Source organism: Elephas maximus, chromosome 12 (assembly GCF_024166365.1).
Source record: "Elephas maximus indicus isolate mEleMax1 chromosome 12, mEleMax1 primary haplotype, whole genome shotgun sequence".
NCBI classification, from domain to species: domain Eukaryota; kingdom Metazoa; phylum Chordata; class Mammalia; order Proboscidea; family Elephantidae; genus Elephas; species Elephas maximus.
The window spans coordinates 110486470-110513450 of NC_064830.1; the positions used below are offsets into that span (position 1 = coordinate 110486470).

Below are 26981 nucleotides of genomic sequence, written 5' to 3' on the forward strand. Positions count from 1 at the left end.
TAGCTGTTTTTTATCATTATTGCCCACTTTCCCTATTCCTTCCTTCAAAAACCTTCGAAGCCCAGTTTCTAACATCTCTTCCCCCAATCTACCCGTGACTGTCCCGTGTACCAGCATGCCCTCAGTGGGGCAGTGGTCAGTGTGCCCCTCCATTTGCAATTGTTGTGCTTCCTTACTGACGGGTCCCAGCTGAGTAAGTCCTTGCTGTATACTTCATTAACTGGGGCCTTTTTACTGGATAATAAAAATGCAACTGTCAGCTGTTCCCTCGCTCCTGCTTCATCTGTCAATGGGACTTCTCGTTACTTGGCCAACACGTCCCCTCTGAAAATGAGCTATCATGAGATGTATACATCATTTATGTCCAGGACTGCACAAATCTTTGCCTGGGGATGCTTTCCCACCTAACTCTCCTCCAGTGGTGTGTTCATCATTACATCCAGGACCACACAAACCCTCTGTGCCTGGGGGGTGCTCTCCCACCTGCCTCTCCTCCAGCCGTCTCTCTGACTTGACCGCTGCTCCACCTGCATGTCCCGAGGACTCCTGTATGTGCTGTGTGGGTCCCTGGGTACACCAGTGGCTGTGCTGCTGGGGTTTCTGTGTCTGCCACTCTGTGCTGTGTGGGTCCCTGCATACACCGGTGGCTGTGTGGGTCCCTGTGTACACCGGTGGCTGTGCTGCTGGGGTTTCTGTGTCCGCCACTCCGTGCTGTGTGGGTCCCTGCATACACTGGTGGCTGTGTGGTCCCTGTGTACACCAGTGGCTGTGCTGCTGGGGTTTCTGTGTCTGCCGCTCCATGCTGTGTGGGTCCCTGCATACACCGGTGGCTGTGTGGGTCCCTGTGTACACCAGTGGCTGTGCTGCTGGGTTTCTGTCTCTGCCACCCTGTGCTGTGTGATGCTCCATGGCTGGACTTCAAGCTCACCGGCCATCTGCTCCTCCTCCCCTGTGCCTTCCAGAGCTCTGCTTTCATTGGTGTGACCCACTAACTAAAGCTGTAGTTATCACACCTGCTAACAAATCACACCTGGGCGGGGGCGGGGGGGGGGGGGGCTCTGGAAAATACTGCTGCCCAGATCCTCTCCTACAAAGATTCTGGTTTACCTGGTTGAGGGTGGGGCCTGGGCATCTGTATTTTTAAATGTTTTCCAGAAAATTCTAACATACAGCCAGGCTGAAAGCCACTGAGCTAAGTGTCACGTGGGATCTGGCACCAAGTCAAGCTGTAAGGATTCAGCGCTGAAAGCTGGGCTGCGGTAAGAATACCTGCAGACCCAGCACAGCTGACTAGAGTGGGCTCCTCAAGCTGACTCAGGGCTTCCTGTACCACCCGCTCCGCGGCCATCCTGGATTCCATCAGAAGCACCTTCCGTTGGTCCTTCACCAGTCGTTCCACAGACTCCTGGAAAGATGTAGGGAGATGAGAGGCTGCCACAGACCTCCACTGAGGCTTGAGCTGCAACTACCTGTGACACTGCGGGACTCCTGGCATCTTAGCTCAAGTGGTTCTTAATGAGGTCTAGTCCAGTTACCCTGACAGAGAAAAATCCTTTAATTTTGTGTACAGGTGGGTGACACTGACCACAAGGAGGCTAGGGGGATGGATCATTGCAGCCTAAGTGCATCTCTGTCTGAGAGCCGGCTTCTCACAAGAAAGAGAGCTCTGCTGTCCCTTCCCTGCTCTGTGGGTGACACAGGCCATGCTGGCATTAGGAACTCTGCCTCTAGACGCCTTTGCAGTCAGGCCAAAGCCCCAAGCCCCCTTCACTGCCTCTCCACCTCCACACACACCCTGAGGCCCATCAGTGAGTCAGGGCCGCGTCCGTCCAAGTGGCTCCGCATCACTCACCTGTGTGCTGGCCAGTTTGAGCTGGTCGTGTCCCAGCTGCTCCTGAAGAGCGGCAAACTCCTCGTCACGACGTGCCGCTGCGCTCAGCAGGCTGTCCCGCTCCTTCTGCAGCTCGGCGATCTGGGCTACCTGTTTTGCTTCAGACTGCAATGGCAGGGACAGGAGCAAAGCAGGATGCTGGGAGAAGTCAACGGCCCCTTCCCAGAGGTCAAACCCACCACTGGGCCACAAGGAACAAGAGAGGACACCTGGGCTCATGCCGGCTACGGATGGGACGAGCTTGGCTGGGTGCTGGATACTAGCAATACTGAAGCTAAAGGGAAGAGAACGAGGGAGGGAAGAAGGGAGGTGCTCACTTACCTGGGCAGAAGTTTCCAGGCTGCCTTGGAGGACCTGGAGTTCCTGTTTGTTGGTAGCGAGTTCTGTCTTCAAGCTCTCTAGAACCTCTGTCTGTTCTTGAGTCTGAAAGAGAAGAAAAGCCTGGTGACCCTGGTCTGGGTGGTGGTTACAAGGGACACATGAATACACAAATTCCTTGAGCTCTAAATGAAAGCTGTGTGCACTCTACTGTGTGTACACCATATTTCCACAAGAGGGAGGACCCCAGAGCACACCAAAATTTTCCTTCTGCTTAAGGGGAATGTCAAAGGAGGAACTTTAGGCACATTTCCCAAGTGTGATGCCTGAGCCCAGAGCACTAGTCACATAGGCATCCCGGCATCTGGTATACCGCTGAACGACACCATTCTGAAATGACTCCCTTTCTTTGATTTCTTTGGTGTGCAGCATTTTTCAAAGAGTGGACTGTGATCCACTTGTAAGAATTCACAACCAGCATTTCAACAAAATGAAAATAAGTAAAACTAGGAATATGCAAGTACATTCACAAATTAAGGGTAAGTATTCCTTGGGTGGCGTAGTGGTTAAGTGCTACGGCTGCTAATCAAAGGGTCGGCAGTTCGAATCCACCAGGTGCTCCCTGGCAACTCTATGGGGCAGTTCTACTCTGTCCTGTAGGGTCGCTATGAGTCGGAATCGACTCGACGGCACTGGATATTCTTTGGCGAAGCTTTTACTTCCATTAGCCAGTTGCTATGGAGTTGATTTTGACTGATGGTGGCTGATGGTGACCCCATGTACGTCAGAACTGTGCTCCATGGGGTTTCAGTGGCTGATTTTTCAGAAGCAGGTCACCAGGCCTTTTTTCCAAGGTGCCTCGGGGTTGACTTGAACCTCCAACCAACCATTCAATTAGCAGCTGAGTGTGTTCACCATTTGTACCACTGGGGAGTCCTAGGTACATGTAGTTTTCACTTTGGGTCACAGTCAGAAAGTGTGGAAGCCACCATTCTAAGGCTTTATCCATCTGATGTTTTTACTAAGCCTCATCCTCTAAGCCTGTCTGGCTGTGCAGCCTCTCAGCATAGTGGGTATTCTCCTGTCTGTAAGTCAAAAAGCCTTTGCTGATTAACCCCATTCAACTTGGGTCTGTTCATTACTTCATGACCGCTGTTGGTAACCGTGTCCTGTATGGTGTACGCATGGCCGCCCGTGGCACGAGAGCGCTGGGCGGCACGGACTAGCCCACAGAACTGCCGTGGAACTGACAGAAAACAAAGTCTTTTGGTCTGTGTAGTGCTCAAGACCTGCCTCTAACTCGGAGAGGCCCTCCATTTCCTGCTGCGTATCTCCCTCCACTCACCCTCCGCTGGGCCTGCTCGCTCACACGCCGGAAGGAATCCTCCAGCCCTTTTTTCTCTCTTTCCAAATCCACCTGTGCTTGCCTTGCCACCGACACCTGTTTGGTCACCTCTGCATTCTGTAAGGGAAGAACAATGTCTTGAACTGGCTTATCGCAGGCTTAAAGGACACCGTCCATCCAGAATAAATGATGACACTCAGGCCACAAGTGCCCTAGAGCTAGACACAGGGATCACTTTCCTGCCCAGAGGGAAGTCAGAGTAAAGCCATCATTTTCAGATACTCAACTCTCAGGTGTTTACAAAAATAATAAAGATGGCAGATAACCTAATTGGGGCTGGTATCTAGGATGGAGCTCAAGATATGGGAGGCAAGGGAGCTTGAAACATTGTGGTTCCCAAGGAATGGTGACAAGCCAATAGAAACTGGTTGGGGCCCTGGATCTGGAGAAGCCACGAGGCCTGAGTTGCTATCTCCCTGTGGTTTGGGGTTGGCAGGATGGCGGGGGTGGGGGGGTAGGGGGAGGAGTTGAAGGTCCTACCTTCCGCAGCAGATCAGCATGGCTCTGAACCAGCTCGCTGTACTTCTCCTTTAGCTTGCTGTACCGCTGTTCGTTGGCTTGGGCCTTCCCTGTGTTGTCAAGGACCAAGGTAAGGAGTCTACCTTGGCTGGGAACCTTCCAGTAAGCCAGGGCCCTTAGGAATGTCCTCCTCTCTCTTCACAAATTTATAAACCTTCTTCTCCCTCAAAACCCTACCTAAATAAACTCCTCTGGGAAGTCTTTCTTTGTTTCAAAGAAATACACCCTATTGAAACTGCTCCACTGATTCATGCCTCCTCAGCATTTGTATACATAAACCAAACCAAACCTGTGGCCATCCAGTCAATCCCAACTCATAGTGACCCTAAAAGACAGAGTAGAACTGCCCTGTAGAGTTTCCAAGGAGCACCTGGTGGATCCAAACTGCTGACCTTTTGGTTAACCACTATGCCAGCAGGGTTCTACTTTTTTAATGTTTTTGGGCTTTTATGTGAATCTTTTTCTTAGGCTATCTATCCTGTCTCCCTCTCTTCAGATATACACTCCCAGGGCAGGTCTTCTGTGCCATCTCCTGTATTCCTGTCTCCATGTCTCAGGGCTCTGTACCTTGTGGACTGATGACCTTCTGACTCATGACGAGAGCTGGCATCCCTGACAGCTCTTCTAGAAAGATGCAAGGCCTGGGCTCTGCTGCCCAACCTTCATCCTTAATCCTGAGTCTAGCTAGGCTCTGCGCTCCCCGGACTCCAGCCCACCCCCACCGCTCACTTTCTATCTCTGTCAAGCTCCGCTGAGCCTTCTCTGTGTCTTCTCGCTTCTTCTTGAGCTCATCTAGCTCCGCCCGGAGGAATTCACTGTCATCGGCTGCCTGTTGCCGCAAGTGCTGCTGCTCAGCCAGCTCAGCTTCTAGCTCACTGAGGCGACCCTTGAGCTGCAGCACAGCCCGCTGGTTCTGTGGGAGGCACTGGGGTCACAAGTCAGTCACCGTACTGCGGTGGACTGGGTTGGGTGTGCTGGGCAGGAGAAACATGGTCCATCAGGTTTCCAGCTCTGACCAAGTACTTAGGTTTTCCTAACGAGCTAACTCCCAAGGTCTCATCAGAGTTGAGCCTTCTGGTCATTATGAGTATGGACCCAAGTGCTGGTGAGAGGCTGAGACAGGTGACAGGGAGGGCAGGAGAGCTGTAATCACAGAGCAGCCTGGTAGCAGCAGTGGGCGAGCTAGAATGTGGAAGGAGCGGACGCTCTGCCTGTCTTGGTAAGGAAGCCATCTGACTGGCCACGGGTCTGAGAGGCAGTCAAATGCAGCAGCAGACGCTGCAAACGGCCCCCGGAGTTACACACCAAACTCCTCCTATCGCCAGGAAGTGGCCTTTCTCACCACAGCTGCACAGCCAGGCGGTGACCACCATTATCTCTAAGTCTCACAGTGGCCCTGGAGCCCAGCTTAAATGCTGCTCTAAAGGCAAATGTAATGGAGACCAAAGGAAGACAGGGCTCTTCTGGCTTTGCCAAGTCTCCTAATTAACCCTCCCTAAGTGAAGTGAAATGAAGTGGATTTAATATTAAAATCCATCATGCTTTGATGAAGCACAAAAGCGGTCAGACCCCAGCCCATACCTCAGTCTTCATGTTTTCCAGCTGTGCCTTCAGCCCACTGATCTCTCTGTACAGCTGGTCAATTAAGCAATCCCTGGGGAACAGAAGAACACGTTTGATTGCACCATGCTTCTACCCTCCTTTAACTGTGAGCGGGGAAAGGGACGATTCTGTGAAACTCCATAAATTATACTCTAAGGGCTTCAGGGTTACTACATACTCATTTAATACCCATAGGTCCACTGTTACCTCAGCATCACTGGGTTTTCTTTTCGGATTAAAGTGGCCAACACTGAGGATGAAGACAGTCCTTACCCCCTAATATCTAAGAAGCACCAGCAACGTTATGAGCTCCTCTTAGGTAGGTGTTCCTAGACAGATCACGGTTTAATTTAGTTTCTACACCGTCTGTTTTAACCCAGCTTGGACTCACTTCTCATCCTTGTTCACACCATTTTGACTGTTGAAAATGAAGGGATCACTGCTGAATGAGCTGCCAAAGATGTCGTCAAACTTGTTGTCAAATAAACTCTGTGGTGACCAGAAGGGATTGAGAACAAAGTTAGAGATCCAGAGACTTCTACATGTGGGTCAAAGGCAGCACGTGTCAGGACGGACCCTTTCTGAATTTGGTTCCGACCCACTTATGATGGCTCCTAGGGAACATAAGTCAGGGGTGTGCAGTCTAGGTCAGTGCTCAGGCTAGGAGGTGGCTGAACAATTCTTTGATCCTTAAGAAAGAACCCAGTAAGACGTGATAGGGGCTGTTCATAGAGTTAGAGCCAATGAGCCTGGCTCATTCTTGAGACCTGCACTTGAGGGAAAAGGAAGGGCCAAGTTTCTCTTCCAGGTGGTCCTCACCTGCTGGGAGGCATCCATGTCCATGAGGTCATCCTTCTCTAAGACAGGCTCACTATCCGGGGACGAGGCCTCAGCTGGGATTACCACCACAGGGCTGATGTGTTCTGACAGGGCTGAGGCTCGCAGAAAGTTAGGTGGGTTCTGAAGAGGGGAGACATATGCTCAAACATGCCAGTCCCCCGTGCTCGCCTGCCAGGCTCTGCCAGCCTCTTAAGACAGTACCCAGGGCCTCAGCAGCTCGCAGGGGTATGGCCGGGGCACGCGTACCTCAGGAAGCTGAGGGATCTGGATGAGCCGCTTGAAGTACTGCAGGTTGCTGGAGCGGTAGAACAGATCTTTCAACCTAGGGGTGAAGAAGGCTCAAAGGGGTGCTGGGTGCCTTTGCCAGCCCCAGGTAGAGGGCAGTGCAGCCACCTAGCTTTCGTACCACCGCCCCGTCTAAAAGGCAGACTGTCCAGGAGACGGCCTCCGTGTCACTGGGATTCAATTATGATGCCACCAGGGAAGGATTACTTACAGCCAGTCCTCAAGCACCTGGTCACGAGGGGACAGCAATTCATACTACAAACCCTTTGCAGGGTAAACCCTTTGCAGGGTAGATAATCCAAAAACTAACTTCTCTGTCCATATAGAATATATATGGTTGTTTTGCAGATTTAACTTCCCGGGAATGTCTGACTTAGAGTAACATTAAAAGGAATTTGCTTTCTCTGAGTATGAACTGGAGTCCCTGGGTGGTGTACACAGTTAACGTGCTCAGCTTCTAATGGAAAGGTTGGAGGTTTGAGTCCACCTAGAGGCACCTTAGAAGAAAGACCTGGCAACCTACTTCTGAAAAAAATCAGCCACTGAAAACCCTACAGAGCACAGTTCTACTCTGACACACATGGGGTTGCCGTGAGTTGGAATCGATGAGATGCCAACTGTTAACTGGGCCAACTGACCACAGGGAAGGGGAAGGGAATGTAATTGCTGAGGCAGATCTCTTTTTAATTAATTTGTCTTGTTTTAGAGCTATGTGCTATCTCCCTAATTAGATTATAAGCTTCTTGAGGCAAGGACTGAGGCCTGCTGAGCTGGGTTTACCACAGGACCAGGCACAGAGGAGTCACTCAATAGATATTTGTGGGAAAAAAACTATCTTCACTGTGTCCTAGTCTTAGATGAATATAGGCATGAAGTCAAAATTTTTTCCCATGCCCAAATCCTCACTTTGAATATAAACTCTGGGTGCCAAGAAGGCCAAGAGCATCCAGACCTATATATTCTGAGAGGAAAGAGGATCACGGAGCTTAGCACCTTCTACCCACAACATAGAATTTTCTCACACTCAACCCAACAGACTAGATCCCTGGGGTCCCATGACAGAGGCTAGGCTTGTCGCTGTGACTTCAATGCTGCCACCTCTGGATTCAAGGGCAATGAGGGCTCAGGGAGGGGCCAGGCCTGTTTGGAAAAGAAAGTGCGGTGGCTACTCAGTGCAGATGCTGTTTTCCTAAGCCAGAAAAATCTGAAAGGCAATGAAATCACTGACCACACAGCTCCTCCTTTCTGGGATAGAGCCAACAATAATAAGTTCTACTGCTTTCACAAGCTACTGGAATTTAACATTCCAGGAAAGCAGCCCCAGGGCCGTCTCCTAGAGTTTAATAAGTCATTTATTACAGAATACATACCAGGCTTCTCAAAGGGAACAAGGAAACCAGGAGGTTAGTGCAGCCCTGATCTTGTCTTCTGATTGCTGCTGGAGAACCAGCCAGAGAAGCCTAAGCTCTTGGTTTCAGGAGCTAGGGTTTCCCTGCCATCAAGGGTGCAGAAATCAGCAGGAGAGACAAGGAGGCCAGAGAACGCAGTACTACGCCAGGATCCTCCCATCTCTCACCCCACTCCGTCCCTTCCTCTTGGGAATATTTACTCACAGGACGAGCTGTACTTCCCATCTATCACCAGTGATTTTTCCCCAAATTCACTGTGGACTTTAACCCCCAGCCAGCCAGGCTCCTTCTCTCCTAGGCTAGACAGCTGCTCGTTAGCTTATTCATTTGTTCAGACGTTTATCGAGCACTATATGCTTAACTGACTGATGTGCCAGGTGCAAAGGATACAATAATGGGTAAGACAGACAAACAGGAATAAAGCTGTACGCTGAATATGAAGGAAATAAGCAAGGCGCTGTGATAGAGACGGGGGTGAGGCAGGGATGGAGGTGGAGAAGAAGACACTACTTACATGAGCTGGCAGAGACTGCCTCTCCTGGAGCTGGCTCGGCTGGGAGAAGAGCATCCCAGCAGAGGGACCACAAGGGCAAAGGCTCCGATTGGGGAATGCGCTGGGTATGTTTCAGAAACCGAAAAAAGACCCTGTGTGGCTGAGACACTGTGAGCAATGGAGGTGAGGTCAGAGGGAAGTGGCAGGAGCCAGATCACGGAGGGCCTTATAGGCCATGGAGAAGGGCCTGGGTTTTATTTTAAGTGTCATCAGAAGCCATTAAAAGGCTTTGGGCAAGGAATTCATGTTTTTACAAGGTTGTTCGGTCTGCTATGTGAAGACTGTATTGTAGGGGCTGGAGGAGGGTCCAGGGGGCCCAGTCAGTACTGTAGTGGTCTGACAAGCAGCGATGGTGGCTGAAGAGACAGAGATGAGGGCAGAGCCAAGACAGGTGTGTAGAGGATCAACTGAACCTGCGAACAGACTGGACATGTAGGCGAGGAAAGGGCAAGTTGCAGATCTCTGGCCTAACTGGATGGTGGCAGTTCCCAATGAGACAGAAAAGTCTGGGAGAAAAAGTGTTCTGGGGGAAAACCTAGAGTTCAGTTTGAGATTTAAGCCTCATGTAGTGATGTCAAACAGACAAGTGGGCATGTGAGACAGATCCAGAGGTTAGGTTCAGCTAGAGATACACGTTTGGGAGTTGTCAGCATGTAAATGGCATAAGGCCAAGAGAACTCGGGGAGAGGTAAAAAGAGGATGAAGCCCTGGGCACAAAGCTGGTGGTGATGAACAAAGGCTCATTCTTCTAAACGCTTCTGTGGGAGTCATCAGAGAACCGACAGCTTCTCCAGGCACTGGTCAGTGCATACACCACTGTCCTGGCCACGTTCCATCACTTTACACCCTTCAAGTATAGGCACTGGTCAGTGTATATGCCACTGTCCTGGCCACCTTCCATCACTTTACACCCTTCAAGTATAGGCACTGGTCAGTGTATACGCCACTGTCCTGGCCACCTTCCATCACTTTACACCCTACTAGTATTAACCCTTGCATGGATTAACTGCTTTTATAACACTCTTTGATTCACCTTCATTCCTATCACTTAAGCCACTCACTTTGTGAACTGCTCCATGAAGCGGTCCCGGTGGCCCTGTAGGGTGTCGGCTGGAAGACCTGGAAGAATTGAAGCGCATGAGTGGGGAGGAGGACCAGACAGCCAGTGAACCACAGCAGGGATCAGGAGGGAGGAAACCACCCATCTGAGGAGTCAGGGCATGTGGCCAGTCCTGGCCAGGGGCTGCCGAGGACTGGTGACCAAGAGAGCCCAGCAGGACCAGAGCAGAAGACATGCTCTGAGGCAGTGCTGCCAGCAGGGAGTCTGGGAGGAGACGCCGGTGGTAGGAGGCCTTATCCTCCACCACTTTTGAAGCGCCAGTCATTCTGGGCACAGTAGGATGGATGTTGTATCCCCGACCAAGTAGGAGGACCAGGCACGGCAGGCCCTGGAGGGGTGGTTCTCTCCCAGGTACCGGATCTACTTGTTCTAGTAAAACCAGGGCTGATGTGCACTGGAAGAGATCCACAGGTCCTGCCTGAAAGGATGCCTGGCAGAAGGCAGAGAACATGGGGCTGGGACTCACAGGATCTCGGTTCTAATTCACTCTAGGACCTGGATAAACAGCAGCTTCTGTGAGAAAGCCTCCTCACTGACAGAGTGGGCTCCCTGATGCCCTCTCAGATGGTGTGGTTCTATGCATTTCAGCTACCGATCACAGCCTAGCAATCCTTTTTTGTTTCTTGCTTAAATTTTAGTTATTTTTCAATGGGTAATACATTCATTTGGTCTAAATAGGTAGTACAATGATAAGACATGATAACCTGAAAAAATAAAAGTGTAAAATGGATGAAAATGGTACTTCACCTCTATGATTCTTCTCCCAAGAACCCATAATCCCAGTCTAATCATAAGAAAAACAGACCAATTTCAGTCAAGACACTCTACGATATACCTGATTGGTCCTCCTCAAAACTCTCAAGTTGATCAAAAATGAGGAAACGCTATGAGAAAACTGTCACAGCCAAGAAGAGTCTAAGGAGACGTGAGAGCTAAATGGAACGTGGTATCCTGGGTGGGACGTTGAGACATTAGGTACACACCGTGGAAAAGCGAATGACGCACGGGCTGTCCTTAGTGCTAACGTATCAGTGCTTGTTCGGAGCTGTGACAAATGTGTCACTGTAAGACACTAACAGCAAAAGACACCGCGTTGGGGGAGTAGCATGTGGAAACGCCCTCTACGATGTCTGCAACTTTTCTGTAAAACTATTCTGAAATTAAAAGTTAATTTTTTAAAAGAAGACTGTATAAAATCTCTTTCTTACCTTTCCTCAGCTACACAGTTCCCTGCCCAGAGGCAACCTTGTGGGCCTCATGTATTGCAGAAGGCCTTCAAGCCCAAACATGGACTAAGTGCCCTCTCTCCTCTCACAACTCATCACTTTATAAGAAGGAAACAGGGATCTTCTACCAGGCAAGCTGGGTTCCACAGTATCTTAGAAACAATTACAAGTTCATCTGTATCCAGAGCTGCTAAATAACTGCCTCCCTTCTCCTCTCGGGATTTCTGTCCATCCTCCCTACGTCCTTCAGGTGTGCTCATTTACTCCAAAGCCTTTCTTTAAATATTGAACAGCAAATTCCAGCCTCCCCTCCACCAAGCTACCTAGATTAATCAGAAGGACGCTGCTTCCCCTGCCTTGCCAAAAAACCCATCTCACTCTCTGTCAACGACCACAGTTAGAGTATCTCCTGGCTGGACTTGTAAGACACACCCTTGTCCTTCCTGTGTCATAAGACCTTCCTGGTACCCATCCACGCCTCGATTTTTCTTGGCTTTCCACCATCATGTACTGTCTTCATGGTGGCTGCCTTACAGAGTGCGGCGCAGGAACCACCCGCACTAACTCGCCTAGGCATAAGCACCGTAAAACGCAGACTGTGAACCCCAGCAGACCTACTAACACATGTGCTGTGGGTGCAGGGCATACCATTTTAAACAACAGGCACACAAGAGTGTAAGAACTTCCTCTGCAATGCAAAATGGGTTCTGCTAAGAACCCTGGTAGCACACTGGTTAAGAGTTTGGCCACTAACCAAAAGGTCGGCAGTTTGAATCCATTAGCCACTCCTTGGAAACCCTATGGGGCAGTTCTATTCTGTCCTATAGGGTCACTATGAGTCAGAATTGACTCGATGGCAACTGGCTTTTTTGGTTTTAAGGAACCCTAGGGACCTGCAGGTAGGAAAGGGACAGCGCTCCATGGACTTGAGAAGCTCTGATTTACATTTGATATTTCTCCATAAAATCCCATTTGTACAAAGGCATTGTGTTGGCAGACAGTTTGGAAACACTGTCCTAGATCTTGAGGTGCTAGGGCAGGGACCAAGTCTGTTCTTATTTCTGTCATGTATTTGATAAGTGTATTTGTGCTGGATGGTGTGGTTATAAAGCCAGAGGCCAAAGGAGAAGAGCCATCCTGGGACATTACTATGACAAGCCAGATGCTTCTCTGGGCTCTGCTCTTCTAGTTCCAAGACAGCTAGGCTCTCAAGGACTGCTTGGAACAGAAGTAGAAAGCCAAGGGCACTGAGAGGGTCTGCATCTCTCCAGGGACAGCCTCAAGCTGTGATCCTTCCATCAGCTTGAAGCTCACAGGGAAAGACCCAGTCCAGTGTACTCACAAGAATGGAGTTTGAAGAGGAGCTTGACAGTGTAATCATAGAGGTGGCTGCAGTCCAGTATGACCTGGATCAGTGGGGCGAGGCGGCACTGCCCAGCTGCTGTTACTGACACGGAGCGGGACATGTCCAGGGAGTTGAACACTAGGAAAAAAATAAAGGCGAAGATGAGAGGGAATAGAGGTAAGAAACGACAGGTGACCTCAGAGGGGCAGAAGGGAGAGATCCAACACCCACAGAGGACCTACTCTGTGCCGATGTTACCTAACGAAATTCATTTAACTCCTAAAACACCCGAAGAGATAGGTAAAGGTACCCCTGCTATAAAGGGGAGGAAATTAAGCTAAGTAACTTGAAGGAGTTTGTTAAAGCCACCCACTTGTGGTATTTCTGTTATAGCCGCACTAGATGACTAAGATAGCATTTGGTACTGAGAGTGGGGTGCTGCTCTAACAGATACCTAAAGTGTGGAAGTGGTTTTGAAACTGTAAATGGATGGAAGACTCAGAAGGAAGTGAGGAGAACTGTTAACACTGGAGAAGGAGCAGATGGTAAGAAACAGCAGCAGAGGACTGGTAGTAGCTGCAAAAAACTAGGAGACCAGAGCCAGACAGCACTGGAGCCAACCCACACAGTGAGAGAGCTAGATGCCTGTGTGCAGGAGGCTTCCTGGAGCAGTGGGGTGCCTCCAGGGACTTACTGGTACAGCTACTAAGCTTTGGAACACTTGCCCCAGCAGGGCAGATGTGGGCATGAGGTCTGAGTGCCAAGAGGCCGAGGAACACAAGAAGCTGAGGTGCCCAAACTCAGTCTCAAAAGGTATGGCCTCAACCTCTGGGGTTTCAAAGGGTAAAGTCATGGCCTCTGGTGTTTCTAAGGGTAGAGTCTCCACTCATATGAGCTAGGAGAATGGTGCACCTAAAGCCGAGGGGGCAGAGTTGGTGCCCCAGTGGGCCTGGAATGTGGAGCTGAAGCCCAGGGCTGAGGAGCCTCCATTCAGAATCTGGAAAGTATGGCCAATACCTAGAGTCTGGAGCGCAGGGGCACTGTGCAAATGATCTCAGGGAACATAGGATTATTTTCAAAGCCTTGAGTGCTAATGTGATGTGTCCTGTTGACTTGCTTGGTGCCTGTTATTCCTTCCTTTCCTCCAGTTTCTCCCATTTATAATGGTAATGTCTAGCTTGTGCCTGTTCTGCCATTGTACCATTGGAAGCACATAACTTGTATTCTAGATTTCACAGATGAAGAGGAATCTTTGGATTTTGGACTTGATTTAAGACTTTTGCTATGATATGATGGGGTCAATGTGCCTTACATGTAGCAAGGACATGAATTTTGGGGGCCAAAGTGTGGAATGTCATGGACTAAACTGTGTCTCCTCCAAAAATACGTATCAACTTGGTTTGGCCATGATTCCCAGTATTGTGTGGTTGTCCTCTATTTTGTGATTTTCCTATGTGTTATAAATCAGTCTCTGCCCATGGTTAAAGAGGATTAGGGTGGGACATAACACCCCTGCTCAGGTCACATTCCTGATCCAATCTAAAGGGAGTTTCCTTGGGATGTGGCCTGCATCACCTTTTATCTCTCAAGAGATAAAAGGAAAGGGAAGCAAGCAGAGAGGGGGGACCTCATACTACCAAGAAAGCAGTGCCAGAAGCAGAGCGGGTCCTTTGGACCTGGGGTTCCTGCGCTGATAAACTCCTAGTTCAGGAGAAGATTGATGACAAGGACCTTCCCACAGAGCTGAGAGAGAAAGAAAGTCTTCCCCGGGAGATGACACCCTGAATTTGGACTTCTGGCCTACTAAACTGTGAGAAAATAAATTTCTCTTTGTTAACGTCATCGACTTATGGTATTTGTTATAGCATCAGTAGATGACTAAGACAGAAGGTGACAAACCAAGAAGTGGTTCTGCTGAGAGGAGGTAAGTAAAAAGATGGACAGCCCACGTGGCCATCAACAGCTAGATCAGGAGCCTTTGCTCTTGGTGGTTAACATGCTTGGAGTGTTGTGAACCAGTGTCAGGCTCTACTTATACAGAGCCTAGTGGTAGCCTAAGATAGGGAACTTCTCACAGCCTGGGAGAGCTCTCAGAATGGAAGAGAACCAGTTCCTTCTTGTCTTTGAGGAACTTCATAGTCCCTGTCACCAGTCTGATCAGCTATACAGAGCACATAATCTTTTAGAGTTTGATTTAACAGGCAGATGGCTTATTGTTCAAAGGGCACTCTCAGTTTTATGGGGAATCAGAATTTCAGGACTGAAATTCCCTCTCACGCATGACATCAGTTTGATGGTAATCCCTGACTCGGGGAAGCACCAAATCTAGCGGTGGCAAGAGTTAACATGGGGGGGAAAATATCAAACATTGATAAGAAAATGAATACAGAGAGAATTCTGGTTTGGACTTCCTGGTGGCTTAGGAGCCAAGGTATCATCACTGACCACCAGACACTTGCAAAACGTAACGCCAGGCTGTTCAGGAGCCCTGGGTAGACAACTGGAGAACCTATGACGGCAAAGGCAAGAGGCTGAAAGCAGGACAAACCATGAGGATCCAAGGCTGACAGAAGTCCTTGAGGAAGCCAAAGTGAGTACCACCCTCCATTCTCCAAAGACAACTCTCCCTCAACTTCTTGCCCAAGATCCCCCACATTAACTCCCTGCCCCAGACCCTAAACCAGATCCTGACCCCTGCAAATGGATGCCTGGCTGCAGACCCTTAGCTTACACTGGTCTGGGTTGATTTTCCTTCCAGCACTGGCCACCCACTGCCTCTGGAGACTCCACACAGGGCCAGGGGTGAAATGACTTTCCTGTAGTCCTGGCTGAGCTGAACGACCCCCAGAGGAAAGCCCAGAGTTGTGTGCTCCGCCTCTCCTGATTGCTCGAATCCCTGCTAACTGGGTGAGCCTGACAGCTGAAAAAACCCGAAACTGTTCTAATTAAAAGGCAGCTTTCCTTCTTGGTGCAAATTAAAAGCAGCTGTCACAGCAAGGAGTCCATTCCTGAAGCCTACTGGCTTCCTCAGGCTCCTCTCTGGCAAGGAATCACAGACCACTCCTTCTCCCAGCCTGCCCTCCGCTTCCCCACGGCCTTCCAGGAACATCCCTGGGACATATGGCAACATCTAGAAGAGCATGACTATGGAGATGTTACTCCATCTCTTTGCCTCTGGTTCCTCTCTTCTAAAATGCAGAAGATTGTGATAGTACATAAGGGTTTGTAAAAATGAAATGAGAAAGTACGTAGCATTCTGCAGTGTTCTCAACTTTGGCTTCAAGATTGATGAGCATCACCTGGGGAAATTTAACAACTACTGCCTGCCAACAAACTTCCAGCCCATTCTCTTTTAATTTTCATCTGGGGTAGGAGTGGGCTTCAGTATGGTTCATCAGTTCCCCAGGTGGTTATAATGTGCAGCCAGGGCTGAGGACCCTGATCTACCGCCTACCTCAGCGATTCTCAAACGTTAACCGAAGCAGTGCTGTTCAAGAGAACTCTGTGAAATGTTCTACATCTGTTCTGTCAAGTACGCCAGCTACATGTGGCACCGGAGATGTGGCTAAGTGCAACTGAGTTTTTAATGTTACTTCATTTTAATCTAAAATTAAACATAAATACCCACACGTGGCTAGTGGCTACTGTATTGGATGGTGTCGACCTAGAGGGCTTGTTGTTAAAACACAGATTGCTGAGCCCCACCCCAGAAAATCTGATTCAGTAAGTCTGGGGTGGAGTCCCTGGGTGGTGCAAAAGGTTAACATGCTCAGCTGCTAACCAAAAGGTTGGAAATCTGAGTCCACCCAGAGATACCTCGGAAGAAAGGCCTGGTGACCTACTTCCGAAAAACCAGCCATTGTAAACCCTGTGGAGCACAGTTCTGCTGTGACACACATGGGTCACCATGAGTTTTAAATGACTTGATGGCAGCTGGGTTTTTTTTTTAAAGGCCTGGGGTAAGGCCCAAGAATTTCCATTTCTAACAAGTTCCCAGGTATTACTGATGCTCGTGGTCAGGGGACCACACTTTGAGAACTATTGTTTAAGTGCTCAAAATAAATGTTAACTGTAGTTTGCCCCTGTGTTTCCCAAAGCAATGAAAACCAGGCTGTGGCATCCTTCCAAGGATACTGGTCAGAACCTTCTAGGATCACAGAGTAGAACTCAAAAGCTGGGAAGACTGGCTCAAGAGGGTTTTATTGCAGCAGGAGCGATTACCTAGGCACATTTTAGACGGTGAACAGGCCCTTCTTGAAGCTGTTCTTCCAACACCAGCTCTCTTGATTTTTATGGGACACAGATGCAGGCAACAGGGGCACAGAGGAGGGAATGTACTAGAGGGTTCTTGATTCCAGACCAGTGCTTTCTCAGGGACGAGACCATGGAGGGATTTGTGCAGAGATGTGGGGTTTAAACAAGGGTAGTTCTACTCTAGAAGGCTCTAAGTAGCTAATCCACCCCAGGTATCCCTGTAGCAGTAAGCTGGATGTTGACACCATTTTATGGACTCTGTTCACCTGTTATTTCTTTGTTGCTGCTTATCTACAGCAAGTGCTCTTCCCATTTTTGCTGTCGTTGCTGAGCACTTGCTATCTACTAGACACTGGGCAGACCAGAGGGGCTTCAAAGACGAGCAGGACCCAGTTTCTGAGGCTGATGTGGAGCTCAGCATCGAGTGGTAGTAAGTGTGGGGGCAAAAGAAACATGACTGAGTGACGCCCAGGGTTGGGGAGCCTCAGGCCACTGTGTACTAACCCTCAGCCTCCTCAAGCCCTTCCTGACGCTAGCACCATCTCTGCTTACTCTTACTCCAACAGTCCTCAGGGGCTGGAAGGGACAGCCTCAGAGGCTGAATGGTGGACTTGCTTTTCCCGAGCCTTTGTGGTGGTGGCAGGAGGCAGCAGGCTCCAAGAAGGAGGCCAGAGCTGCTGTGAGACGGCCTGGATCAGCTGAGCGGCAACTTCTAGGCTGGACTTTCCCAAGGAGGACAATTCCTAGACTGCTACTCATACCTGCATTCAAACTCAGCACATTCCAAAGCTGAATGTAAATGAATTCTAAATTATCCCCAGTTCCTTCCATCCCACCACTATTTAAATAATGGAAAGTTGGCCATAACAACGTACAGTCCTGCATATGCTTCTCTGTAAACACTTCCAATGCCTTAAACAACAAGTTCTGCAGGCTCTCTCCCAGCTGACTGGGAATGCCTTAGGGCAAGGACTATACTCTGACTCCTTTTTACTTCTCTACTGATTTAACTGATAAGCTCTACTCAAACAGGCTGCCAGGAGACTCAGTACCTTCTTCTTTCTCCCACAAACCATGGACTGAACAGATTGACCAAGGTATTAAGGAATCTGCCGCTCTATCACATGCCCAGGACAGCACTAGAACAGTAGAAGGTCAGTAGTAAACACTTGCGGGAATCCCTGAGTGGTGCAAATGGTTAACACACTTGGCTGCTAACCAAAAGGTTGAAGGTTCAAGTCTATCTAGAGGCACCTCAGAAGAAAGGCCTGGTGATCTACTTCTACAAAATCAGCCACTGAAAACCCTACAGAGCACAGTTCTACTCTGACATACGTGGGGTCACCACTAGTCAGAACTGACAGCACCTGTTTTTTTTTTAAAGTATTATTTGCTGCACACATGAATACATCAAAACCCCAAAACCAAACCCATTGCTGTTGAGTTGATTCTGACTCATAGTAACCCTATAAAAAAAAAAAAAAAATAGGACAGAGCAAAACTGCCCCATAGGGTTTCCAAGGAGCAACTGGTGGATTCGAACTGCCAACCTTTTGGTTAGCAGCCTGAGCTCTTAACCACTTTGCCACCAGGGCTCCGAATACATCAAAGGAAGTTATAATTTAGGGAAGGAAGTTATGACTTAGGATGAGAAAGTCTGTCTTTTATGGAGGTCAGAGCCCCAAGAGTGAACCCTATATGTCCACATGCTAAGAAGGCCACCCAGACGGTGTGTGAATACCTCCAGTGTGGAACTCACTCTTTCAGGGTTGGACACTTGCTGTGGAACAACTTGAATCTTAAAAAGTTGGCTCTTACATTCCCAGGGAAAGAGAGGGAGCCAGGCTGGGAGGTGTGGGGAGACTCTGGAGAGAAGGGAACCGGCTGCTTCCTTCCTCAGGCTTGTCAGTGAAGTGCTCATGGCTGACAGCTGGAGGTACCAGCACTCCCAGCAGATGGGACCCCAGAAGTGTCCTCCTGAGAGCAGAGCAGGACTTCACATGGACTTGAGTGGCACCCCAACTCAACCAGCTTTCTCCCATGGCTGTCAACCAAATGCAGACACGAGCCTGTCCTTCTCAGCAGAAATCAGTTCTGAGTGTGGGCCCAGCTCCGAGTAGCAGACAGAGCTGTGCCAAAGGGCCGGCTAGGGTCTGAGGGCTACCAGAGGTCTGGCCTGACTTCAGGCTCTCAGAGGTCTAGGCTTTAGGAGGCGGCCAGCTGGGTCCTTCTGCTCAGACACGAACTCACTGGCTCTAAAAACAGCCAAGAGTTTCAGCCCCTTCCCAGCCTGAGGGACTGAGAGCAGAGACAAAGGTGTCAAGAGCTCCATTTTCCTGCCCCTTGTGCCGTGAAATCTGTAGGGAGAGGGAGGCTAGGCTGGCTGGTCAAAGCAGGGAAAAAAGGAGGCAATCAGGCAATTCCCATGAGAGCCTGGGCCAGATGGGAGGGAAAGAGACTCACCAGTTTGGAAGAGGTTTAGCTCACACTCCAGATAGTCAAACATCTCCACTGTTAACTGAAAACTGAACCCGGGAGGAAAGAAAGTATAATTATACTCCACAGCCAATGGCCAGTCTTACTCTACAGCTGTATTGTGCTTCCACCCCCAATGCGTGCACACGCACACACATGCGCACAAGCACACAGGAACATGCATGCACTCACACACCCGCACACACACCCTGGCTCTAATTCTCAGCCCCCCATAAGGAGGTCTTAAGGGTATTAAAGCCATTTGGAGATTGAGGAGGGTGAAGAGTAAGCAGTGACAGTAGCAAAAGGAGAGAACAGACACCAGGTTAGCTGGGAGGGTGGAGGGCAAAACGGAGAAGAAAGCCTTGGAGGTGAGATAGCCTGGTAGGGGTTCTGGACAAGGCAGACACAGTGGCCCCGAGGCCGAGTCACCCAGGGGCTTCAGTCCCCACCCGTCACTGCCCCTACCATCGGGCCCTCTGTAGCCCTAACTAATGGGATGTGAGGGCACCTACTAAAGCTTCTTCCCCTATTGGGTCCAGAGCATGAGGTCGGCCACTTACAAGTTGTTAACATCACTTTCTCCTGCCTCATCCAGTTGTCGGTCACTCATCTGGAGGTTGCCTGGGAACCTGGGATTCTGAAAGGGAGGCAGAGTAAGGAAGTCAGGATAGGATGCCTCAGGAGCTCTCTGTATAGCCCAACTCAGCCGACATCCGGCAAGCAATCTGCAGGAGCCTGGGCATAGCTGGCTGATTCTGCGCGCACAGCAGCACGTTGTTCCCAGGAAGATGGTATCAGTTCCTCTTGGCTGAGAGCACACAGCCTCACATACACACACAGCCCCTGACTGGCTCTCCATCATCAAAGGTGAAGGCTCCAGCCCATAACTCAGAGCCAGGAGAGGGCTCCTCCCTTAGTCTGTGGCCTAGAACATTCTTGTAAAGATGCTGTTATGCGATGCAATGAGACACAGCCTGTGAGTGGGTGGCCCTCAGTCATCCTTAGTACATTCTGAAGCCTGCTCTGGCTTCCTGCTGTCCTTTGGCCATTTCCTGAAGCTGCTGGTGTGAGTTCAGGGAAGGAAAACCCATTCCTATGTTAACTTTAGTAAAACGTAATCAGTAAAATAAACTTGATGGTAGGGGAATATCACATGAATCAAGGGAAATTATTTTGCATTGTCAGTCATTAAGGAGTGTCTGAATCATTCTCTCTTCATCAGTGTGATGTGTCTAGAGCTGGAGGGACACTGGCAAAAGGGAAGGACAGAGATTAGCCACAGAACAGGGGAGGCAGAGGTGAGTGACCGTTCTATTCAACTGGGGCTTCTGAATTCCAGTGTGAGGTGGCAGGTGGAGTCTGTTGTTTTTGATTTATCTCAACACAGAGTCTACGGCAGGGGTTCTCCAAGTGTGGTCCCTGAACCAGCAGCATCAGCTTCACTTGGGGACTTGCTAGAAATGCAAATTCTCATGCCCCACCCCAGACCTACTGAATCAGACTGGGGATAGGGCCCAGGGATCTGTGTTTTAATAAGCCCCCTAGGTGATTCTGAACGGGTGGTCAAATAGGGACAGGAATCATGAAGCCTGGTAGTAGCAGGGAACTACCTGGTGGGCAAGGCTGGGAGTAGAGGGTCCGGGGGGTGCAGGGGTACACCTCATGCCTGCCAAGCACCGTGCAGGATGCCATAAGAACTTTATTCCTCACACCAGCCCACAGAGCAGAAATGATGCCCATTTTAGAACTGAGGGAACTGGGATTTGGTTAACAGTCACTGAGCCTGAACTCAGGTCGTTCTGGTTCAGAAATACCGCGCTGTTCAGAGGTGCTGATGGAGATGCTTATACGCTGAGTACTGCGACGTGGACAGGTGCGTGGAGGTGAGAGACGGAGCTGGGAGTGGATGGTGAAGGGCCAGCCGCTGACTCGTAAGCAGAGCGTCCCTCAGGACAGCTTGGCACTGCATCCGGAAGATTCTAAGTTCCTCCAGGCTTGGACACTCTTCAGCATGGGTGCTCCTCGGAATGTCTACTATAACCCATCTGCCTATACCAGGCACACACAAAACATAATGACCTTCAAACTCAGCTCAACCTTAAATTCTTTCACTCTTCTGACAATCTGCCTTCTCTGCTTCCCCCTTGACTCTTCCAACACAGGCAGTTTACACATATGTGCTCAGGAGCCCCGCTGTCCATCCTCCTGTCAGAAGGGCACACTTTGCTGCTGCTCAGGGCTGGGGCTGCTAAGGGGCAGATAAGGCCAAGGTCAAAGAGAAAAATTGGGTGCTCTGGACTGTGTCCCCCCAAAGTATGAGCTGGAATCCTAACTCCTACACTGGGGAGGTAATTGCCTTCCTGTCTCAGTGTGGAACCCTAAACATAATTACTTCTGCATTACAGAGTAGGCAACAGACAGGGGCACGGGGAGGACACACTGCCTGACGACTACAGAGGCAGACGAACCGCCACGCCCAGGATCTCCAAGGACTACCAGGTACTAGAAGCTCGGATGTGGAGCTCTGGTGGTACAATGGTTAAGCACCCTGCTGTTAACTGCAAGGCTGACACTTCAAACCCACCCAGCTGTTCTCTGTCACATGGGGTTGCCATGAGTTGAAATCACCTGGACAGCACTAAACAACAACAGGAACAGAAACGGATAAAGAAGGACCTCTCCTTAGATCCATGTCCTGAATTTGGGCTTCTAACCTCTTGAATTGAGAAAATAAATTTCTATTCTTTAATGTCCCCACTGTGGTATTTCTGTTACGGCAGCACCAGGAGACATAGCTAGATCGTAGGGCTCATGATTCTGGTGCCTGCCCATCTGACGGGTGTCGTAATAGTCTCAGCTCCACCTGGAAACCCACTGCAGAGCAGACTCCTGGGCTCCACAGTGCCAGGGCACCTGGTGCTGGATCTGAACTTGGTTCCAGAGTCCCACAGGGCACCTGCATGCCTCTCTGTCATCCTCAGGTAGCAGTGCCCACATGCAGGGCTCTCTGGCCATCCTTGCCTCTCCTCTGTGGTCCTCAAGATGCCTCCTCTCCCCAGCCTGCTGCTCTTCCACTCAGCTTCTCACGGAAGGCTCAGTCCACTGACTCCAACTGAAATCTCACTCTCCCAAAAGGACAGCAGGACCTTCTGGAGTGATGGGTGCTCACTTCCCATGACCCCACTTCCACAGGCAAGGGTCCCAGTGTTTCTTCACTTCACCTAACATGGCTCTTGCGTGAAGGTTCATTTGATTCAGTTACTCCTCCTCTGAATTGCCTCATCACTGGTATCTGCCAGCCTCTTGGTCACTACCCTGTAGTCACCCAAGTCTCTGGCTCCTGGGTCACAGTCTTCCTTTAGCCCCTGAGATTATACAACCTTTGACATCCTCAATTTCAGAAACCTCTGCCTTTACTCCAGTTACTGACACCTGTGGCCCCATCTTGGACCTTGCCAGCACCTACGATTGCCCCTCAGCAGAAACCTGCCACAGCAGCACCTCACTCTGACCAGAATATCCCGCCCTCCAGCCCTCTCCCACCCTCACACTTACTACTCCTCTGCTGCCTTATTGCTCCCTGTTCTCTCAGTCTGGTGGTCCCTCTTGGCCATATTTACTTCCTTGCTCTACCTGGACATTATGATTGGTGACCTGGTCCCACTCGCCCACCCCTGGCCACTGGCTGCCTGTCCTTCCACTACCCTACAGATGAAACCTGTTGACATGGATCCTTTTCACATCCTCTGTGCCAAATGCCCTGGAGGAGAACTCACAGCTGCTGTTACTATTAAATGGTGCTCACAGCCTTGGTGCCCTTGAACAGTCCCTGCTATTGCACTGACAGTTCCCCTTTCCATCAATAACTGTTCGACTCTCAAAACTGGTGCCTGGTTCTCATGCTGTCACTCTCAGGACATGACCTTGCTTCTTACGTCATGTGCAAACAACCTCACCATCTTGCTTCCCCACTCCTTCCCTGCTATGAATGAATCCATCCATCCTTCCTTCCCCCTTATGAATGAATCTTGCTTCCCCATCCTTCCTTCCCTGCTATGAATGAATCCAGCCATCCAACCTCTTATCTTATTCAGGATTGGCCCCTTCTCGGGTGCTACTAGATTTAGGTTCTGGCTCATTCCTTCATTCATTCAACAAATCCTGACTGAGCACCTGTTCTAGGCTAGCTGCTGACCAGACGCAGAGGGCACAAGGAGAACGAGCACACCTGTGCTCGGTCCTCTCCGAGCCCAGAGTCCACAGCACCTGTATCCCTGCTTGTCTCAATTTTCAACCCCTGCCCCTCTTCCACTGTCCAAGTCTTTCCCACTGGACCTGCATGTCTCTCTGGTTATTGCTTCCCTCTCTCCTTCCTTTCCTGCTAATCTTCAGAAAGGTGTCGCCCCTTTTCTGTCCCACTGGCAATGTCCTAATTCTGGCCCTCATCATCTTCCACACTGACAGCCTAGGTCTCCTCAAATCCATGCTCAGGGTGCTGCCAGAGGAACCACCTAAAAGGCAGATCTGACTCAATACTTCTTTACAACCTGATCCTCCATCAAGCACAGAAGAGTCCAAGGAGAGTCGAGGCCTTTGTGACATAGACTCATGTCACACTCAACAGCACCATTGCCCACCACTCTCCACTTTGCCCACTCCTCACACTAACATGGATCTAGTGCTTTGTCAGCTGCAGTTGAGTTGACTCTGATTCATGGTGACCCCATGTGTGCAGAGCAGACCTGCTCCACAGATTTTCAAGGCTGTGACCTTTCAGAGTCAAATTACCAGGCCTGTCTTCAGAAATGCCTCCGGATAGGTTTAAATCGCCAGTCTTTCAGATACTAGTCAAGTGCGTAGCCATTTGTGACACTCAGGGATTCCTTTGCTGTTGTTGTCAGGTATCTTCAAGTCAATTTTGACTCATAGCAACTCTATGTACGACAGAATGAAACATTTCCTGGTCCTGTGCCATGCTCACAATTGCTGCTATGTTTGAGCCCAATGTTGCAGCCACTGTGTCAGTTCATCTTGTTGAAGTTCTTCCTCTTTTTCAGTGACTTGCCATTTTACCTAGCAATGTCTTTCTCCAGAGACCGGTCCCTCCTGGTAACATGTCCAAAGTATGTGAGATGAAGTCTCACCATCCTTACTTCATAAAGCATCCTGGCTGTGCTTCTTCCCAGACAGATCTGTTCGTTCTGTTGGCAGTCCATGGTATGTTCAATACCCGTCACCAACATATAATTCAAGGGCGTCGATTCTTCTTCGGTCCTCCTTATTCATCGTCCAGCTTTTGGATGCATGTGAGGCAACTGAGAACACCATGGCTTGGCTCAGGCGCAACTTAGTCTTCAAGGTGCCATCTTTGCTTTTTAACACTTTAAGGAGGTCATTTGCCAAGGATGCCCTTTATCACCACTGTTATTCAACATTGTGCTGGAGGTCCTAGCCAGAGCAATCAGGCTAGACAAAGAAATAAAGGGCATCCAGATTGGCAAGGAAGAAGTAAAAGTATCTCTATTTACAGATGACATGATCTTATTCACAGAAAACCCTAAGGAATCCTCCAGAAAACTACTGAAACTAATAGACGCATTTAGCAGGGTATCGGGATACAAGATAAACATACAAAAATCAGTTGGATTCCTCTACACCAACAAAAAGAACATCGAAGAGGAAATCACCAAATCAATGCCATTTACAGTAGCCCCCAAGAAGATAAAATCCTTAGGAATAAATCTTACCAGAGATGTAAAAGACTTATACAAAGAAAACTACAGTACACTTCTGCAAGAAACCAAAAGAGACTTACATAAGTGGAAAAGCATAACTTGCTCATGGATAGGAAGATAACATTATAAAAATGTCTATTCTACCAAAAGCGATCTATACATTTAAAGCAATTCCGATCCAAATTCCAAGGACATTCTTTAATGAGATGGAGAAACAAATCACCAACTTCATATGGAAGGGAAAGAGGCCCCGGATAAATAAGGCATTACTGAAGAAGAAGAACTAAGTGGGAGGCCTCACTCTACCTGATTTTAGAACCTATTATACTGCCACAGTAGTCAAAACAGCCTGGTACTGGTACAATAACAGACACATGGGCCAATGGAACAGAATTGAGAATCCAGACATAAATCCATCCACATATAAGCAGTGGATATTTGACAAAGGCCCCAAAACAGTTAAATGGGGAAAAGACAGTTTTTTTTTTTTTTAAACAAATGGTGCTGGCATAACCGGATATCTGTCTGCAAAAAAATGAAAACAAGATCCATACCTCACTCCATGCACAAAAACCAACTCAAAATGGATCAAAGACCTAAATATAAAATCTAAAACGATAAAGATCATGGAAGAAAAAATAGGGACGTTAGGAGCCCTAACACATGGCATAAACAGTATACAAAACATTATAAAGAATGTAGAAGAAAAACTAGATAACTGGGAGCTCCTAAAAATCAAACACCTATGCTCATCCAAAGACTTCACCAAAAGAGTAAAAAGACTACCTACAGGCTGGGAAAAAGTTTTTAGCTATGGCATTTCCGATCAGCGCCTGATCTCTAAAATCTACACGATACTACAAAAACTCAACTACAAAAAGACAAATAACCCAATTACGAAATGGGCAAAAGAAATGAATAGACACTTCACTAAAGAAGACATTCAGGTAGCTAACAGATATATGAGGAAATGCTCACGGTCATTAGCCATTAGAGAAATGGAAATCAAAACTACAAAGAGATTCCATCTCACTCCAACAAGGCTGGCATTGACCCCAAAAACACAAAATAATAAATGTTGGAGAGGTCATGGAGAGACTGGAACATTTATACACTGCTGGTGGGAATGTCAAATTGCACAACCACTTTGGAAATGGATTTGGCGCTTCCTTAAGAAGCTAGAAATAGAACTACCATACGATCCAGCAATCCCACTCCTTGGAATATATCCTAGAGAGATAAGAGCCTTTACATGAACAGATATATGCACGCCCATGTTCACTGCAGCACTGTTTACAATAGCAAAAAGATGGAAGCAACCAAGGTGCCCATCAATGCATGAATGGATAAATTATGGTATATTCAGACAATGGAATACTACGCATTGAAAAAGAACAGTGAGGAATCTGTGAAACATTTCATAACATGGAGGAACCTGGAAGACATTATGCTGAGTGAAATTAGTCAGTTGCAAAAGGACAAATACTATATAAGACCACTATTATAAGAACTCGAGAAATAGTTTAAACAGAGAAGAAAACATTCTTTCGACCCTAAAGGACAGAGTAGAACTGCCCCATAGAGTTTTCAAGTAGCGCCTGGTGGATCTGAACTGCCGACCTTTTGGTTAGCAGCTGTAGCACTTAACCACTACGCCACCAGGGTTTCCACTATTTAGACAGTAGATAGGAATTACTTCAGGTGAAGGGATAGACAATACACAATACAGGCGAGGCCAGCACAACTGGCCTAAACCAAAAGCAAAGGAGTTTCCTGAAAAAACTGAATGCTTTGAAGGCCAGTGTAGCAGGGGTCGGGGTTTAGGGAACATGGTTTCAGGGGACATCTAAGTCAATTGGCATAATAAAATCTATTAAGAAAACATTCTGCATCCCACTTTGGAGAGTGGCGTGTGGGGTCTTAAACACTAGCAAGTAGCCATCTAAGATGCATCAATTGGTCTGAACCCACCTGGACCAAAGGATAATGAAGAACACCAAT

General features: G+C 48.9%; 1 protein-coding gene across 3 annotated transcripts in view; it reads right to left on the bottom strand.

Moving 5' to 3' along the window:
- Positions 1–26981, bottom strand: part of HIP1 (huntingtin interacting protein 1) — a 264035-nt gene that overhangs the window by 24692 nt on the left and 212362 nt on the right. For all 3 annotated transcript variants that reach the window (XM_049904717.1, XM_049904715.1, XM_049904716.1), the window contains 14 exons: positions 19806–19882; positions 19231–19292; positions 12511–12651; positions 9884–9941; positions 6822–6897; positions 6555–6695; positions 6127–6224; positions 5715–5787; positions 4863–5046; positions 4095–4183; positions 3555–3671; positions 2213–2314; positions 1853–1996; positions 1270–1405 (listed from right to left, as the gene is read on the bottom strand). In XM_049904717.1, coding sequence (XP_049760674.1) covers positions 1270–1405; positions 1853–1996; positions 2213–2314; positions 3555–3671; positions 4095–4183; positions 4863–5046; positions 5715–5787; positions 6127–6224; positions 6555–6695; positions 6822–6897; positions 9884–9941; positions 12511–12651; positions 19231–19292; positions 19806–19882 — 1498 coding nt within the window. The remainder of the gene's footprint in view (positions 1–1269; positions 1406–1852; positions 1997–2212; positions 2315–3554; positions 3672–4094; positions 4184–4862; positions 5047–5714; positions 5788–6126; positions 6225–6554; positions 6696–6821; positions 6898–9883; positions 9942–12510; positions 12652–19230; positions 19293–19805; positions 19883–26981) is intronic.